This window comes from Bubalus kerabau, chromosome 20 (assembly GCF_029407905.1).
Source record: "Bubalus kerabau isolate K-KA32 ecotype Philippines breed swamp buffalo chromosome 20, PCC_UOA_SB_1v2, whole genome shotgun sequence".
In the NCBI taxonomy this organism is placed as follows: domain Eukaryota; kingdom Metazoa; phylum Chordata; class Mammalia; order Artiodactyla; family Bovidae; genus Bubalus; species Bubalus kerabau.
The window spans coordinates 16,235,541-16,251,978 of NC_073643.1; the positions used below are offsets into that span (position 1 = coordinate 16,235,541).

Consider the following 16,438-nt stretch of genomic DNA (forward strand, 5'->3'; position numbering starts at 1 on the left):
CTGAAGCCTTTAAGCACCTAAAACTGGCTTTACTGCGGAAGATAAAATATATTTACTGTGTTATGTAGGAAAAGTTGAAATAAACTATAGAACCCAAATCAAATTCAAAACTAGAAAGAATGAAAAGAATTATAATTCTCCTGCTGGTTGCCTGTTCATCAGTGCTGAATAGTGAAAGGGCAGGTGAACAATTTTATGACTCAGGTTTGTTTACTTTAAACCTGAAGTATAAATAAGTGTGATTTGTACAACCGTGCCTGCAGTAGTTGGTATGGCCAGTTCCTGATGGTTGCCTCTTTTATTCCTGTATCTGGAATTCCTATCTTGTAAGCATTGAGTGCAAAGCAAGATCTGGCCATGCTTGGCCAGAATTCCCATGAGGGTGTAGCGGTCACAACATGGGGCTGTGAGATTTTCCAGGTGGAAGAACAAGGGCCGACCAGCTTGCTGCCCACCTAGCTAACTGCCCACCCAGAGCTGGCCTCGCCAGGTTCCTGATCTGAGGTGGGATTTGGTTTGGGCAGAAGTAAATGACTTCCTTCATTTGATAACACGGTCCACCTCTCTGGGTGTCTTCCCAGTTGTCATCTGTTTACTTGCAAAGCCCATATGCTGTCTCATCTCCCCACCCCCACCCCATCCATCATTCTAGCACCCTCTCGTCCTCTCTCACCTCTTGTCCATACCAGAGTAAAAACTACAAATTTAAGTGGAGGGGTTTTTTGCCACAAAGTAATTGATCGTATGTTTCTTAGATAGGATCCAACTCAACCCTTTGTTTTCCCTGAATAGCACAAAATCAATGATGTGCCTTCACTTTGAATGAGGAATTTTAAAATGTTGTCACCGGGCAGGCAGTGTTTGAGCATGAGTGGGGATGCTGTCTTGTTTGGAGAGTGTGTGATGGGCCTCAACCGGGTCTGTGCAGGTGTCACAGCTCCGGCATGAACTGTCCATGAAGGATGAGTTGCTTCAGTTCTACACCAGCGCCGCGGAGGAGAGTGAGCCGGAATCTGTGTGCTCCACCCCGTAAGTCACAGAGGGCCTGTGTGCAGAGGCCAAAGCACCGCTGGCTGTGGTCCATGACCTTGGAGTTGCCCAGACAGGGTCACCTTCACTGGCAGCACAAGCCAGCTGCCCTCGGCCTTCTCCAGGCCAAGCATCTGAGTGCCTCAGACAGATTGATTTTGCTTTTCTGATGGGATTTTAGTTTTCCTCTTCCTGGGTCTTTCACAGCTTAGTTGTCAGTGTGGATTGATCAGGCTTGGCTGTGAATGAATAACAGGCTGGGCTCTGCTGTTGGAGGGAATACGGGAGGTGGGGGCGGCCAGCAGTGCTGTGGGGGCTTCTTGGGGTCCTCTTCTCTGTCAGCAGAGTCTCCTATAAGGAGCATGAACTCTAGAGCCCAATGACCCGAGTTCAGATCTTGGCTCTGGCTGCTGGGTGCTCATGGCCAAGTTACTTAACCTTTCTGTGCTTTACCCCCCTCATTGGTAAAATGGGGATAATAATAGTAACTTAGTACTTGGGGCTGTGAGCACTCAATGAGTTCATACATATAGAGTACTTAAAATAGTTCCTGACAGATAGAAGGCATCCCAGAGTTGTGCAGGCTTGAAATAGAGTTGGTTCCCCAGAAATCTGAGGCAAGGTGGCAGCCAAGGGTAGGGATGCGGGACTGAAGTGATGTGAGCTGTGCTGTTTTCCTGGGGGCGAGGGAGAGGCCTGATGGACCACTGTCACACCCACACCCTCGCGAGCTTTCCTTGAAAGCCCCTCTGTGTGCTGCCGTGTGGTTTGCCGGGTGGTGGGAGGCAGTGTCTCCCTCCCTACGAAGTGGACTTTCTCCCCCAGGTTGAAGAGGAACGAGTCGTCCTCCTCTGTCCAGAATTACTTCCATCTGGATTCTCTGCAAAAGAAGCTGAAGGACCTTGAAGAGGAGAACGTTGTGCTTCGATCTGAGGTGAAGTGCAGTCCCTGCCCTGTCCCCTCTCTGCAAGGGTGGTGGCCCTGCGTGCTTATCTGGCAAGTACAGCCGTGATTACAGCCCTGCCGTCCTCAAGGGTGACGGTCTGTGGAAGGGCCACCTGGCCCTGGGTCACGGCCACACCAAGTGCCCAGCGGGCGTGCCTCATTTATGAGCCAGGCAGCACACACCATCCTGCATGCGGCAGACGGACAGGTGAATTGTGCAGTGTGAGGACGGGTAAGAGTGGCAGACCCTCCTCCTTCACAAACGGTTAGGGCAAAAGCTTCTGGAAGGTGGGGCCTCGCTCCGGTGGTCTCCAGCTCGGATGTAGAAGCAGCTCGGAGGCCTGGTGTGAGAGCCTTGTTCTTATGCTACTGCAGGTCAGATGTGCTCAAAGAAAATAGTACTTGGGAACTTGGAGACATATTTCTTAGCAACTGACTTTAAAAGGTTGAGCCGAAGCAACTTGGGAACTCATGCTTTTGAGTATTTCTGATTGGCTAGCCACTGTGGTGGGTACTTTGCCTGCTTTCTTTTAAAAAAATAATGTCTTCATAACAAGGCTGGAAAAACATTGGGAAAACCAGGACCCAGGCTGCTAGGTATTTTGATTGCCCAAGATGTTGCAAATTAGTGAACAACAAAGCCAGGGTTTATAAGTCTCTGACTCTAAACCCACATAATTTCCCTTTACCCACTGCCCCTATCCAGAAACACAGATACGTGGAGATTTAGTGTTTTTTGTTTAATTATCAGTGAGCTTTTGCTCTCCAGCCAGAGGTTTGGTTCAGCCCTGTTATCAGGCCCTTGGTTTGTCAAGTTTGAGCTGCAAGCTCACCTAAGCTGGCCCAGGGCTCCCCAAAGTCCCTCAATATGGCAGACCACCTGTCACCTTGAAGTTGCCTCACTTGTTGCCAAGAGCCTCATGTCTGGGCTTAACAAGATGCTCTTATGCCTGAGAAAAGGGTCATGTCTCTTAGCCTTCACCTCTTTCAGCCCCTCATTTACTGATAAGAGACATAAACCCAGAGTGATCAAGAGAGTTACCCAAGCTTTCTCTGCCAGCCAGCAGCTGAACCAAGACTCCAGTCCAATTTTCCCCATGCTGAGTTCCAGCATCCACCCTAAGTAAATGCTCTGGCCCCAGGCACAGTCCGTGGGCCCTCTGCTGGAGTTGTCACGTAAAGCAAGCAGAGGGAATCTGATCCCAGCCATAGATTCTGACTCTTCCACCTAGCTTTTAGGATGGTGATGTCTCTGGGGCCAGGACCTGAGAGCTCAGAGATACCTCTCTACCTGGGGCATTTTCTTGGAGCCTTCAGATCTCTGTCTTCCCACCTTTACACCCAGGAGCAAAGCCATCCAGAGTCCAAGCATAGCTCCTAGGTCTCTGAACGTTAATGCTTTCATATTGTATCTTGTTTTGGCTCCCCTGAAAACAGCAGGACAGATTCCCACTTGTGAACCTCAGAGGACCATACCTAGCACATAGCAGGTGTGATAATTGTTAACACTTCTTATTGTGGGGCTTATCCTTAGAATGCCCACTGTAGGCAGGGATGTGACATAGGCTGTTTTGGGTCACAAAGGGATCCGTGACTGTGAGCCTGGACAGACACACATGAATAGACAAGTGGACTTAATAGAGGGGCTCACAGTTTCAGTAACTGCTTTGCGTGGTGCCCTCTAGTGGTTGGGATTGACTTTCTGTATCTGAGGGCGCAATGGGTGACAGCTGGGGAGATGCTGAAGGGCAGCATTCCAGACCCAGGTTAGCCCTTGCTGCCTCACCTGGCCTGTCCAGGTGTGACTGCGGGGCCTCTGACCTGAGCCCTGTCCACAGGCCTGCCAGCTAAAGACGGAGACCATCACCTACGAAGAAAAAGAGCAGCAGCTGGTCAACGACTGTGTGAAGGAGCTGAGTATGGCCCGCCCCCTGCCTCTCCTGTCCCCCACCTTTTACTTTTCCCATCGGCTGTCGTTAAGACCAGATGGATTTGCAAAACTTGACAGAATGTGGTCTTCCTGCCAGCCTGGGTTCATTAGCATTTTTTTCCTGAACACTAGAGGCCTCCCCTGATCTTGTGTGACACCCCTCACCCTCATTTACGACAAACTGGGTGGGAGGTTGTCAGCCATACATACTCAGTCTCTCACCAAAATGGCTATCTAATTTTCATTTTGGCTTTCTGCAGGAATCTTGGTTACTTAATGGCTAAATTAGGTCCAGCTTTAGAGTCCTGAACTGGAGGTGTGGAAAAATAACTTTCTAGTCATTTGATGTGTGAACCTTGAGGCAGAGTTCTCAGCTTTGCAAATATTATGTGCCTTCCCCCACCCTCTCCATGATAAGTTTACACATTAAGATCAGACAAAAGGGCAAACAGAATATTTTGAGCGTCAGCAAAGTATCAGTGAAACACACCCTATGTTTAAATCTAGTAAAATGAGTTATGGCTCTGAATATAGGCTGAAAACGCCCAGGGGAATTGTGTTGTGCACACAATAGTTCCTTTCTAGAACAAAGTGCAGCAGGAGCCCCTGTCACTGGTGATGTGTTTGTATGGAGCACGTGGAATTGGTCAGAGTTGCCATCTGTTTAGTGTGGTGCCTCCGGGCTGACCGCCAAAGCCTGCCTGATTTTCTCTGGGGCGGTGACTCTAGGCAGTGAGGTGAGGCTCCCATACTGACCCTGGGAGCCACAGCTAGGGGTTGGTTCCTCCTCAGGACAGACCAAGCCCATTGAGGAAGATGGGGACTCTCCCTCCAAGCTCATCGTCATGCACCCTCTCCACTTCTCCCCCTGTCTTGTAATAATGACTTTTTTTTTTTCCTTGTACAAACCACAAAGAAACCATTGTCTCTGTTTCTTGTGATTGTTGTTTCTTGGTCAAAGGGGACGCCAACGTACAGATTGCCAGCATCTCTGAGGAACTGGCCAAGAAGACAGAGGATGCTGCTCGCCAGCAGGAAGAGATCACACACCTCCTCTCCCAAATAGTTGATTTGCAGAAGAAGGCGAAAGCTGTAAGGCTTCTGTTTCTCTGACAGTTCTGAGATCAAGAAGGGGGCCATTTACCCCAAAGACAGTGCCCTTTGGATTCATATTTTAGGAAATTGTGCTGTCCATTGAGAACTTTTGCTAAAGCTTAGCAGATTCAATAGCATAAAACTGGTTACCCTGAATTGGCAAGGGGATTATATTTATCACTATCTATTTTCCTAAGAAAAATCTACAAATGAATAGAATTCATTAAGACATGTAAAGGTGCTATAAATAGAGAGTTTGGGAATTTAAGGTATAAATCATCTAGGTTAGCATTTCTCCTTACACAGGGCACCTGTATGTTCTGCACAGAACAATGTCCCCATTTGATTTAAGATGAAGCAGCAAAAAACCAATTGTTTCCCACGTCAGGCCTTTGCTAGAACCCCAAGGTGAAAGACTTCCAGAAAGCAGCTGTGATTATGGAAGTTCTTGCTTAGTCGCTAAGTCATCTCTGACTCTGGGATTGTAGCCCACCAAGGCGCCTCTATTCAGGGGATTTCCCAGGCAAGAATACTGGAGTGGGTTGCCATTTCCTTCTCCAGGGGATCTTCCCGACCCAGCGATCGAACCCGCATCTCCTGCATTGGCAGGCTGATTCTTTACAGAATTCTTCCCAGAGCCACCAGGGAAGCCCAACTATGGATGTGGAGGTGGGCAATAGGGAATGAATACAGACACAGGAAAGACGTTGCCTTCAAAACTGAAAGACAAAATTTTACTCCAGTATAAGATAAAAATCTCCTTGTGGATATGTGATAGGATCATAATGGATCAGTTAATAAGAGGGAAAATGTTAGACTTTGCTAAGTGTCTTAAAAGATAAGCTGACTTCCCTTTGCCACGCTGTAGTGTGCAGTGGAAAATGAAGAACTCGTCCAGCACCTGGGGGCTGCCAAGGATGCTCAGCGGCAGCTCACAGCCGAGGTGAGTGGCTCTCCCTCATTTCATAAGGCCCCCATCCCAGTTGGGGCGCATCAGCCTCCCTCTGACAGGCTGTGGGTCCCATCCTTCTTAGCGACCGTTTTGATTATGAATTGAATGTCATGCTTACTCCTAAGGCAGCTCCCAGTTCCACTGACGCTGGTCACGAGCACCTGGGAGGCTGGGCTCTTCACCAGCCTGGAGCCTGGCGTGCACGGGCTCCTGACAAACATTCCAATAAGGGAGAGGACACCGAACATGGTGTGCAGAAGGAACCACATTCAAAGATGTGGCAGGAAATGAGGGAGTGATGGTTTGCCCTCTCGTTTGTTTTGTCTCAGGAGATTTCTGAGTCTGCAAGCTTGCCCCAAGTTCTAGAAAAACTGTGCCTTGAGGACTGTTTGGCCTCAGGCCACAGGACAGCTGGTCCTGCTGGGGGGCCAGGACATCTGTTAGTGATCCTGGGTCTTCCGGGCTCGTGGGAGGTACCTGGTCTCACCATTCCAGCCCTCTCTGCTCTTTCCTGGTCTGCAGCTGCGCGAGCTGGAGGACAAGTACGCGGAGTGCATGGAGATGCTCCACGAGGCGCAGGAGGAGCTCAAGAACCTCCGGAACAAGACCATGCCCAACACCACGTCCCGGCGCTACCACTCGCTGGGCCTGTTTCCCATGGTGAGTGCCCACCTGCTGCCTGGCCACCCGCCTCCCACCCTCAGGCTAGCAGGCGCTCCTGGGAGGAGGGCAGGTCTGGAGCTGAGTCTCTACGGGTGGCTGGCTTCTCTCTTTTAGAGCTTGGATCTGGATCCAAATTGAGGGCTTGTGAGCCCAGCCAGTGGCTTCTAAACCACATGAGACAAGTTGGTTCTTTATTTTCCATCCCTCTGAATCTATCTTTTTTACCCCTGCCCTTAGAAGATAAATTTGGTAGGAAATGGATTTTGTAGGCACCTCAGATATTTGGAAGATGCTATTTCTACGTTATTTTTTTCTGTAGAGTATGTGCTATTTGGGCCTCACAAGTGCATTCCAGAATTCTTAGGTTGCCTTATGGTTCTACTAGTTCTTTGTATGCTTATTAACAACTCTCCCAACTGGTTCTGGTATCTGTAATATGAAAAAATATTTCCCTTTGTGCTCTGTGCAGTATTTTTATATTTTTTATATTACTTCTCCACAATCTTATTTTTTTAGCTCTGGCCTGATCTGTTTCGTGTTTATACCTTAGGGGAAAGTGGTTGAGAAGAGGGCTTTCCAGGAGGCTGACCTCTCCCAGGGTAGGGGTGGTTGGGTGGCACAGGGTGGAGCCCCTCTGCTGGTCATTTCCCAGTAATATTTGGTTGGGGAACTTTCTCATTTTATCTTCTTCTGTCAAACTAGGACCCCTTGAAGGTGGGGGCCCGTGTCTTATTTGCTGTTTCCTCCTTCCCTCTCTTTAATACTCTGTACCTGGCACAGTGCTTGGCATGTGGTAGAGTCACAGGTCCTCACTAGACATTAGATCTGGGTGGCTGAATCAACAGACTGAAAAACCAACCACCAAGAAGTTTCCAGGCTCTGTTTCAATGGTTTGATGAAATACCAGTTCTCTCTGAGAAGAGAATAACTTTTGAGGAAAAGCCCCCTAAAATGAGACAGGCATGGAGGGCTGTATAAATATTTGTGAAACTTGGTCCCTTTTGAATTGGCCTTTACTCGGGGCTCTTATTCCTCCCTACCGCCCACCCCATTGCTGATGTTGTTATCCCTAACCCTTGCCGTCTGGCCCAGTTTTCCTAAATCATAGTCTCCTTTTTTCTCCTCTGATTTCACATAGAAAGTCAGGCTGGAACTCTCTCTCAGCCTGACTGAAATCTAAGCAAAACCAAAAAGAAAGACACAACATCAACAGTCACCTTTCCCAGGAGCACATGGGTGATTCAGTGATCCCAGTGAAGGCAGCCAAGGACATTCTGTCCCCCGAATCCACTGATCTTGCGCTCACTACGCTCGGCTCAAAGACGCCCCATGTGGCTTTGTATATCCCCTGCCTTGCTTCCCCTTCTTCCTGGCTTCTCGTCTCCTGGGGCCATCTTGTTTCCTGTATTCCTGGGATTCACCCTCCTGCGTTCCCCGCTCTCAAGGACAGACGTATTTTAAAACTAAACCATGCCATAAGGAAAGCTGAGTTGAAGGTCTACATGAATTTCTTTTTGAGAGATTGAGTTTCAGCTTTTATTATTTGCTGAGGTGGAGCTTTTGTTTGCCTTTTTCTGCTGTTGGCAGAGCTCAGTTTTTGAAGACGGCTATTTATAAAGTGCATTATGCATGAAAAGTATTTAAGGCAATCTAAAGCTTGCATCATGCCCATGCTTCTGGAGCAGAACACTCGGATCTGCTTCCCTTGCTCCCAGCCCCTTCTAACTGCTGAATAAAACAGTGAGTAGCAGTTTTTCTCAAGTATGTCCCCAGTTCTCTCACCTTATGGCAATAGTTCTTAATCTGGGATCTACAGATAGGATTCAGGGGGCCTGTGAACTTCAGAGGAAGATTTTATTTTTTATGTTCATTAATCCCTAATTGCACTTGGTGTTTCCTTCCCTTGTGAAGGTAGGTAACAAACCACAGCAGCTGCGGTAACAAGCTCAGCAGCACAGTCATCTCTGGGACTTTGTCATCCATCACATTCACAGGTCTTATCATAATAGCACTTGTCAGTTGCCACAGATGTCCCAAAATACCACCTGTGCTAATCTCCCCGCTCAGAGCGACAGTTGTTACCAGTTACTCTGTCACACTTACTGTTATTAACATTTTAGTAATTAACTCGATATATCTGGCTTCCTCTTTAATCTTGATTATGTCATTCATTTATAAACATCATTCTGATGCTTCATCGCCTAATCCATAGCGTCCAGCACTCCCCTCCTTGCCTCCACCCTCGGACCTTACTTCCCACTAGCTTGTCTTTTTTTTTTCTCCTTCATCTCCTGACTCTTTACTCTGAAGTCCCCTTTTGAAGGGCTGGACGGAGCTCCCCATGTGCTTACCTGCTCTCGTCTCCCTTCCCCTGGAGCACCTGGCTGCTGTCTCTTCTCTGGCCACCCTTGCAGGGGCCACATACTCATATTCTCTTCCAGAGACAGAGCACTTGAATTGCTCACTCGCTGTGTGTCTCCCGGCTTTTCCCAGGACTCCCTGGCGGCGGAGATCGAGGGAACCATGCGCAAGGAGTTGCAGCTGGAAGAGTCGGAGTCGCCAGACATCGCGTAAGGCCTTGGTTCTCAGCTCCCAGGGGCTGTGGGATGGGCACCAAAGTGCACTATGGTCCTTCCACAGATGATCCAGATTAAGGGAAGTTAGAGAATGAAGCCAACAACAACATCCTCCTTCCAACTGGCTCCTCTGGTTGGGTTTTAAATACATATTATGAACTTGTGGAAAGTTGGGGAAGGACAGATGTGTTTCCCATCTCTTGTCACACAGGCTCTGTCTTGACACCCCCACTCACTTTTATCTTTCTTTTTGATGGAAAACATTACTTTAAAATATTTTTAACATCTGTTAAGGAAAGAAAAATAGGATGCAGTATGAGATACAGAGAAGGGCTCCCCAGGTGGCTCAGTGGTAAAGAATTCACCTGCCAATGCAGGAGACGCAGGAAACTCGGATTCGATCCCTGGGTCAGGAAGATCCCTTGGAGAAGGGAATGATGACCCACTCCAGTGTTCTTGCCTGGAAAATCCCATGGACAGAGGAGTCTGGTGGGTTACAGTCCGTGAGGTCACAAAGAGTCGGGCATGACTGAGCACACATGCATGTATGTGTGAGGTACAGAGGGCTCTTTGGGAAGGTGTGAGCAAGGCTTCCATTTCCTTTCTGCATACCTTTAGGGGTGTCAGCCTTTATCATCTCTCTTGCTAACTTGAGACCTTGCACTTGACCTGCTTAGAGGTGTAAGAAACCTGGAGTTTGATTTAATCAAGTTTTCTCTGTATCCAAATGCCATAGACAGAACTTGGAACCCCAGGAGCAACCAATGTCCCTAAACCTCAGTGCATGTGTGAAGCCCTTTGCAACCCAGAAAGAAGCAGCCATTACAGAAACACACCTACCATTTTCTCCTTAAAAGGGAACAAGTGAACATCAGTGCAGTTCTGCTCTTGGAGATGGCAGTTTCCAGTGGGGCGGTGGGGCAGAAAAGAGACTCATCTAGTGTTTATCATCTCATTATAGACATTTAAGACTAACTTGAAGTCTTACTCTTTTCAAAAATATGAATGGTTGACAAAGACTTATTCTATAAAAATATTTTGAGCCCTGCTATATGCTGAGCAGTAAACACTGCCCTCCTGAAGTTTGCATTCTAGAGACTATCAAGAAGAAAAGTAGGTGGGAGACAAAAGTTAGTGTTAAATATATTTGTAGGTCAAGCTTAGGGGAAGTAGGAGGCAGTATCACTCTTGATAGCATCACCTTTAGGACACAACCATGTAGTGGAGCCTTGAATTCTGTGGGCGTTGAATCTCTTGAATTCCACCCAACACCCTAAGAAACATATGGAAGGTACAGGGTGGCGGGTTGCTTGGGGGTCACAGTGGACCTGCTGCCTGTTGGGTCCTCAGTAAATAGGGTTGGGAGGGTTGAACTCCAGGGTCATTCCTACAACTGCTTAGTCTTGGATGATGTTGTGCATTCTCCCTAGTCACCAGAAACGAGTCTTTGAGACCGTGAGAAACATCAACCAGGTGGTCAAGCAACGGTCTCTGACCCCGTCCCCCATGAACATCCCTGGCTCCAACCAGTCCTCAGCCATGAACTCCCTCCTGTCCAGCTGCGTCAGCACCCCCCGGTCCAGCTTCTACGGCAGCGACGTCAGTAACGTGGTCCTGGACAACAAGACCAACAGCATCATCCTGGAAACAGAGTCAGCCGAGCTGGGGTGAGCCAGCCGGGGACTTTTATCTTTCTGTTTGGGGGATAGGTAGGGGGTGAGTGAACACAGTTCCAGTCATCAGAAGAGGGAGGCCTGAAAAATGTAGACCTTTCAGTTCTCAAATTTGTTGCGCCAACCGGCTGAGCTAATGCTTATTTTGATGCTGGCATGTTAACCAGTTTAAAGGGGTGTAATAGGACATGCCAGAAGTCAGCTTTTCTATAAAATGTTGGAGGGGAGTTTAAATAAATATTTTTTTTATGTTAATCTATATCTGCTAGGCATTTATTTCATGAACCTCTTTGTAGCTTGGATTCTGAAAGACTGAGGAGGACTCAGGCTCTGTCTCACGACCAGAATTCTGGTTTGCTTCAGAAAGCAGGGTGCAGCGTGTCTGGCAAGTGCCTACCACACTCTGCATACCTGGGGTGGGTCCTCCTTGGCGGTGGTCTCTCCCTCTGCTCCTCAAGCCCTGCAAGAGCCCCACCCCAACCCTCATTGTCCATCCTTTTCCTATGACTTAACAAAATTGGTTTTTCTGACCTATGAGTCAGATAGTTGGAAAATGCTTGATCAGAACTCTGAGGGTTTTTTGGACTTAATTATTACTATTTTTCTTACTGAAGTATAGTTGCAGAACAATGTTATGTAAGTTATAGATGTACAATATAGTGATTCACAATTTTAAAGATTATAATCCATTAATAGTTATTATAAAATATTGGCTATATTCCCTGTGTTGTATAATATATCCTCGTAGCTTATTTATTTTATACAAAGTACTTGTACCTCTTAATCCCCTGCCTGTATATCACCTCCTCCACACTGATAACCACTAGCTTAGATCAGAACTCTCTTAGAGTTCTCAGATCCCTAAATTCAAGAAGAAAAAGGCGCATCCCTGGAGCCAACTGTCCTGTTGGAGACCAGGAATTGCATCCTGAAGAAGGTTTCTTCCCAAGGTGTCACAAGGGAGATGTTTGTAGGGGCTGGGTTTATTATGTAGTGTTTGCAAGTTTTCCTTGCACCTTAGTAGCCCCTCCTCACCTCCCTGAGGAAGAAAAAACCAACAGAGGTAATTGTTCTTCTGGACAGGCATTCGTTTCCCCATTTTTGCCTACATTTAGCCAGTTGCCTTGGAGAAGGCAATGGCAACTCACTCCAGTACTCTTGCCTGGAAAATCCCACGGACGGAGGAACCTGGTGGGCTGCAGTCCATGGGGTCGCTGAGGGTCGGACACGACTGGGCGACTTCACTTTCACTTTTCACTTTCATGCATTGGAGAAGGACATGGCAACCCACTCCAGTGTTCTTGCCTGGAGAATCCCAGGGACAGGGGAGCCTGGTGGGCTGCCATCTATGGGGTCGCACAGAGTCAGACACGACTGAAGCGATGCAGCAGCAGCAGCAGCAGCTGCTTTCCTTGGTTTCCTTAGACGTTCCAGCTGCCACCCGGAAACTAGTAGTAAGGGCAGTACTTTTCCAGCGCCCCCTGCTGGCTGCTCCGCGCTCACCCCCGTTTCCCCTCCTTCTAGAAACGAGGAGCGGAGTAAGAAGCCTGGAACGCCGGGCACCCCGGGCTCCCACGACCTGGAGACGGCGCTGCGGCGGCTGTCCCTCCGCCGGGAGAACTACCTCTCAGAGAGGAGGTTCTTCGAGGAGGAGCAGGAGCGGAAGCTCAGGGAGCTGGCGGAGAAGGGCGAGCTGCTCAGCGGCTCCCTGACGCCCACCGAGAGCATCATGTCCCTGGGCACGCACTCGCGCTTCTCTGAGTTCACCGGTTTCTCCGGTATGTCGTTCAGCAGCCGCTCCTACCTGCCGGAGAAGCTTCAGATCGTCAAGCCGCTGGAAGGTGATCACAAGGGGCCTCGGCCCCTCTCTGCCCTCCTCAGCGACTCCCTGTGGTCCCTGATCCACCACCGGAAAGCGGGCAACCTCTGTAACGCCTACTCCTTTTTCTTCCGCGATAGCCACCCCCGCTGCTGGTTTGAGTTCCTCTGAGGGCCCCAGCCTCCACCTCTCCCGTTGCAGGTTTGGAAATACAGCCCACGCTAACCTCCATCAGCTAAGCCAAAGAAAAGAAAACGTGTTTGGCGCTGGTTTCCTAATTCTCTTGCATTCAGAATCTTTGAGATACAAACGGTTAGGGAAGGCAGAGGCGCTCCTGACATCCTCAGAAGTCAGTTAGGTCAAGTCAGAGGGCTCTGAGGAGTGTAGAGAATTGATGCTTTAACTTTTCAGAAAATTAGGTGTCAGGGAGGGGGTGCAAAGCAAACGGTGTTTTAAGCTGTTTATTCAGTAGCCATGAGAAAGCAGTTTCCTGTTTGTTGACTCACATGTTCTGCTTTGATCTTCAAATAAAAAGGGTGTGGCTGTCTTCAGATGCAGTGTGTTCTGAGCAAGGCTTCTAGACCTCCACAGTTTGGGGGCCGGGAAGGGGGTGGCTGTGAAGGAGAGTGAGCTCTGTACCTCCTTAAGCCTACCTTTTCCAGGGGCCATTCAGGTTTAGGTATCAGAAACACCCTAGATGATTAAAGCCATGGAAGCACTTTTCTTTCTTTCTGCTTTCAGCATTATAAAGTATGTTCCCTTTACTTATCACTGCTCTGCTAAGAACCATCAGGTGTTTGTAATATTCATTTTTTCCCCTACTTTAGTTTGAAAACCTATGGGAGTTTGAGAAGATATTTTAATTCTGTATTATATATCTAATGCAAAGCCAAATCAAAATTTCTGTAAAGGCAGTATTTCTCAGCTTCTTTAAGAACCCATTTTAGACATTAATTCCTAATCTATCCCCTCAGAAAATTTAATGTGATAGATATACTGTTTATGTATTATATGTGTATCTGTGCCTTAAAAGAGTACAGTTATTCACTCCAAAAGAACCACTTTTCAGCCCTGGAGTGGGGCCTGGAGTTATCACCTCTGTTAGGATGCATGCTGTAAGATGAGCTTGTACTTGTTAAAGATCCAAGAAATGCTGGGTCCCCTATTCTGAAAAGGAAGGAAGAGGGTGGGCAAACATTCTTTTTCATGATTACTTCTAATTGTATAATGTAGGTCCTTCTTAGATTTCAGAAGAGGGATAGCTCATCCTTTTTTTTTTAATTTATTCAGTTGTAAGCTTGGTGATTGTTTTCTGATTCACTATTATGTCTGTTTTTCTTTCAATAAAATTTTTCATTTCTGGAATTTTACTTTTTGCCTTTCTTTTCTTTTTTCTCCTTTGTCTCTCAAAGGTCATTGGAATTTATCATCTCTATCTTGTCTGCTTTCTACATTTTACTTTGTGTTTCATTGATCATCTAAGGATATGTTTTTGACTGGTTTTCCAAGCATATTTTAGAAGAGTTTTTTTAAGAAATTATTTTGACCAAGTCATTCTTTTCTCTTTTAGTCTTGTGACATGGATAGCAGTATTTCTATGATAAATTAATAGAATAAGAAGAAATCCCATTAGATTTGCAAGATAAATTTCATCTATAGAACTCTGTTCACCAGGAACCTGTATTACTACCATTAAAAAGTCATATCTTATCAATATGGGCTGTAAGGTATTCTCATGATAGAGTCTATCCCTCTGGCTCCATTTTATAGTCCTCTGACTTCTTAACTGTTTAAAATACAATCAACTTTTTTTCTTCCTCTGCAATTACCTTTTTGTGTTACTGTGTTTAATTTGATATGAGGGAGTAATGACATAGAAGTGTGCCTGATGCTGGGTTCATTATAGCTCTAACTGTGGTGCTGGCTAAGCTACTTCACCTTTTTGAGCCCTGTTTCCCATACTGTAAAATAGCGCTCACACCTGCCACACAAGACTGTGGCAAGGAATAAATGTGATGTGTTTTGTATTATGCTCAGCATCTGTTAGGTACTTATTAACTTGTAGGCTCCTCGAACTTGTCCCTGTTCCAGTAACTCAGGTAAAAAGGCTGTCCTCACCAGTGTTGAGACCGACCAGCATTGTGCTGGTGCCATGTTCTTACATCCTTTTTCATTGGACCACCAAGAAGCTGATAGGATTCCCGTGTTCTCCAGTGACCCAGGTAAATGTACCTGGGGTGAGGCCCCTGGAGAATGTTGGCTGGGATCATAGCAGATAGCCAATCTGTGTCTTCCATCTGTCTTCCTCACCTGTTTAATTAATCTTGCTATCTGCTCATTGGTGTCAGCCAAAATAGATGGGCTAGGTGTTTTGTCTCTTCACCTTACCTTACACGTTTTAAGTAGGTGAAGAACAAACAAAACATTCAACCTAGAAAGAGATATATCTGCATTAAAACGATGAGTCGGACAGTATTTTTTTCCCCTCTATTTTGCTCTTCCTTTCTAATTATAACCAGATAGCATTTCCAAATAAACAAGTTAATATGTAATTAGGGAAAAGCACACACTTTCAAGCTGTCCATTATCCAGCAAGTTTAGTTCTAACTTTTAAGCCTCAGGTGCCCTGCTGACATAAATGGATTGAGTCTTCTTCTCCTTTGGTGACATGAAAACCTTTTAGTTAAAACAGTGGGGTGTGGAAAGAAAGCACACAGAAGGAAAAGAGTGGTAACTGTAATTATGTTTTTGCCCTATCCACACCCTGCTCCATAGGCCTTCATCTTGGTGCTGACTAGGAACACAACATTTCCTCTCTTTGCCTGCCTGACCCCAGCGTCGTTAACATGTGGGCGAGAGAAGGTGATGGTAGCGGGAGGTGGGGTAAAAAGCCAAGTATTATGCATCTTTCAGCATTATCTTTCCATTGTAGTCTCACTAGATTTCCTTGCTCTGCATTTTCAGGGAATGCAAATAACTCGGTGTACTTTGTAGGCTATTTAACTCCAAATAGCAACTCTCTGTAGTCTCATTGGTGTCTTGGACTCATGCACAGGGTGGGGAAAATGGGACAGCCTGTTAAACAGATGGAAGATGGAGGCCCACCGGACTCTTTTCTGGGCCTAGACCTCCAGCCCCACTGAGTTCTTTCCTGGTGGATTGTAAATGTCTAGAACCCTCTTCAGATGGATGGGGAGACCTGGCACTTCCTTGACACAGTTCTTCACTTTCCAGTGTGTTTGCTTTGCCTTTAGTCCCCTTCCAAAGGTAGAGGTGATGTGGCCACATTGCACCTGGGGATTTCTCATCCTCCTTCTGAGCCCTGGTTGTGCTGCTCCAAGCTAGGTATCAAAATTCTGTGTTTAAAATTTCTCCCCAGTACAATTTTGTTACCAGGAATGTGGATGTGTGAAGAGTGAACACAAACAGTGGGCCCATTTTGGATTACTATGCATGGAGGTCCCCAGGAGTGGCAGGAGAAACCCCAGTGGCCGGAAACCCCATTGCATCTCCTGGCAGGCCCTGGACACCCATGAGGAAGTTCTACCTCCCACTGTGTATTCCTCCAGATTCTCATTGAGCCCAGGTTCCTGGCTGGAATGCTGACGGCCTTGCTTGTTTTCAGACCTGTGGTTTGGGGAGGGAAGTGGGGTGAGTTTATGGAGAGAACTAGGCCTTTAGCACTGAACACTGGCTATGCTACAACTAACTCGGTGACTTTGGAAGTTAGGTAACTTCAGTGAACCTCTGTCTGTG

General features: G+C 47.1%; 1 protein-coding gene across 6 annotated transcripts in view; it reads left to right on the forward strand.

Annotated features, from left to right (window-relative positions):
- TRAK1 (trafficking kinesin protein 1) overlaps window positions 1-16,438 on the forward strand; it is a 99,303-nt gene that overhangs the window by 67,539 nt on the left and 15,326 nt on the right. For all 6 annotated transcript variants that reach the window (XM_055558354.1, XM_055558355.1, XM_055558356.1 and 3 more), the window contains exons 5-13: window positions 929-1,029; window positions 1,855-1,963; window positions 3,813-3,891; window positions 4,866-4,996; window positions 5,868-5,942; window positions 6,474-6,611; window positions 9,108-9,184; window positions 10,621-10,857; window positions 12,388-12,704. In XM_055558354.1, coding sequence (XP_055414329.1) covers window positions 929-1,029; window positions 1,855-1,963; window positions 3,813-3,891; window positions 4,866-4,996; window positions 5,868-5,942; window positions 6,474-6,611; window positions 9,108-9,184; window positions 10,621-10,857; window positions 12,388-12,704 — 1,264 coding nt within the window. The remainder of the gene's footprint in view (window positions 1-928; window positions 1,030-1,854; window positions 1,964-3,812; window positions 3,892-4,865; window positions 4,997-5,867; window positions 5,943-6,473; window positions 6,612-9,107; window positions 9,185-10,620; window positions 10,858-12,387; window positions 12,705-16,438) is intronic.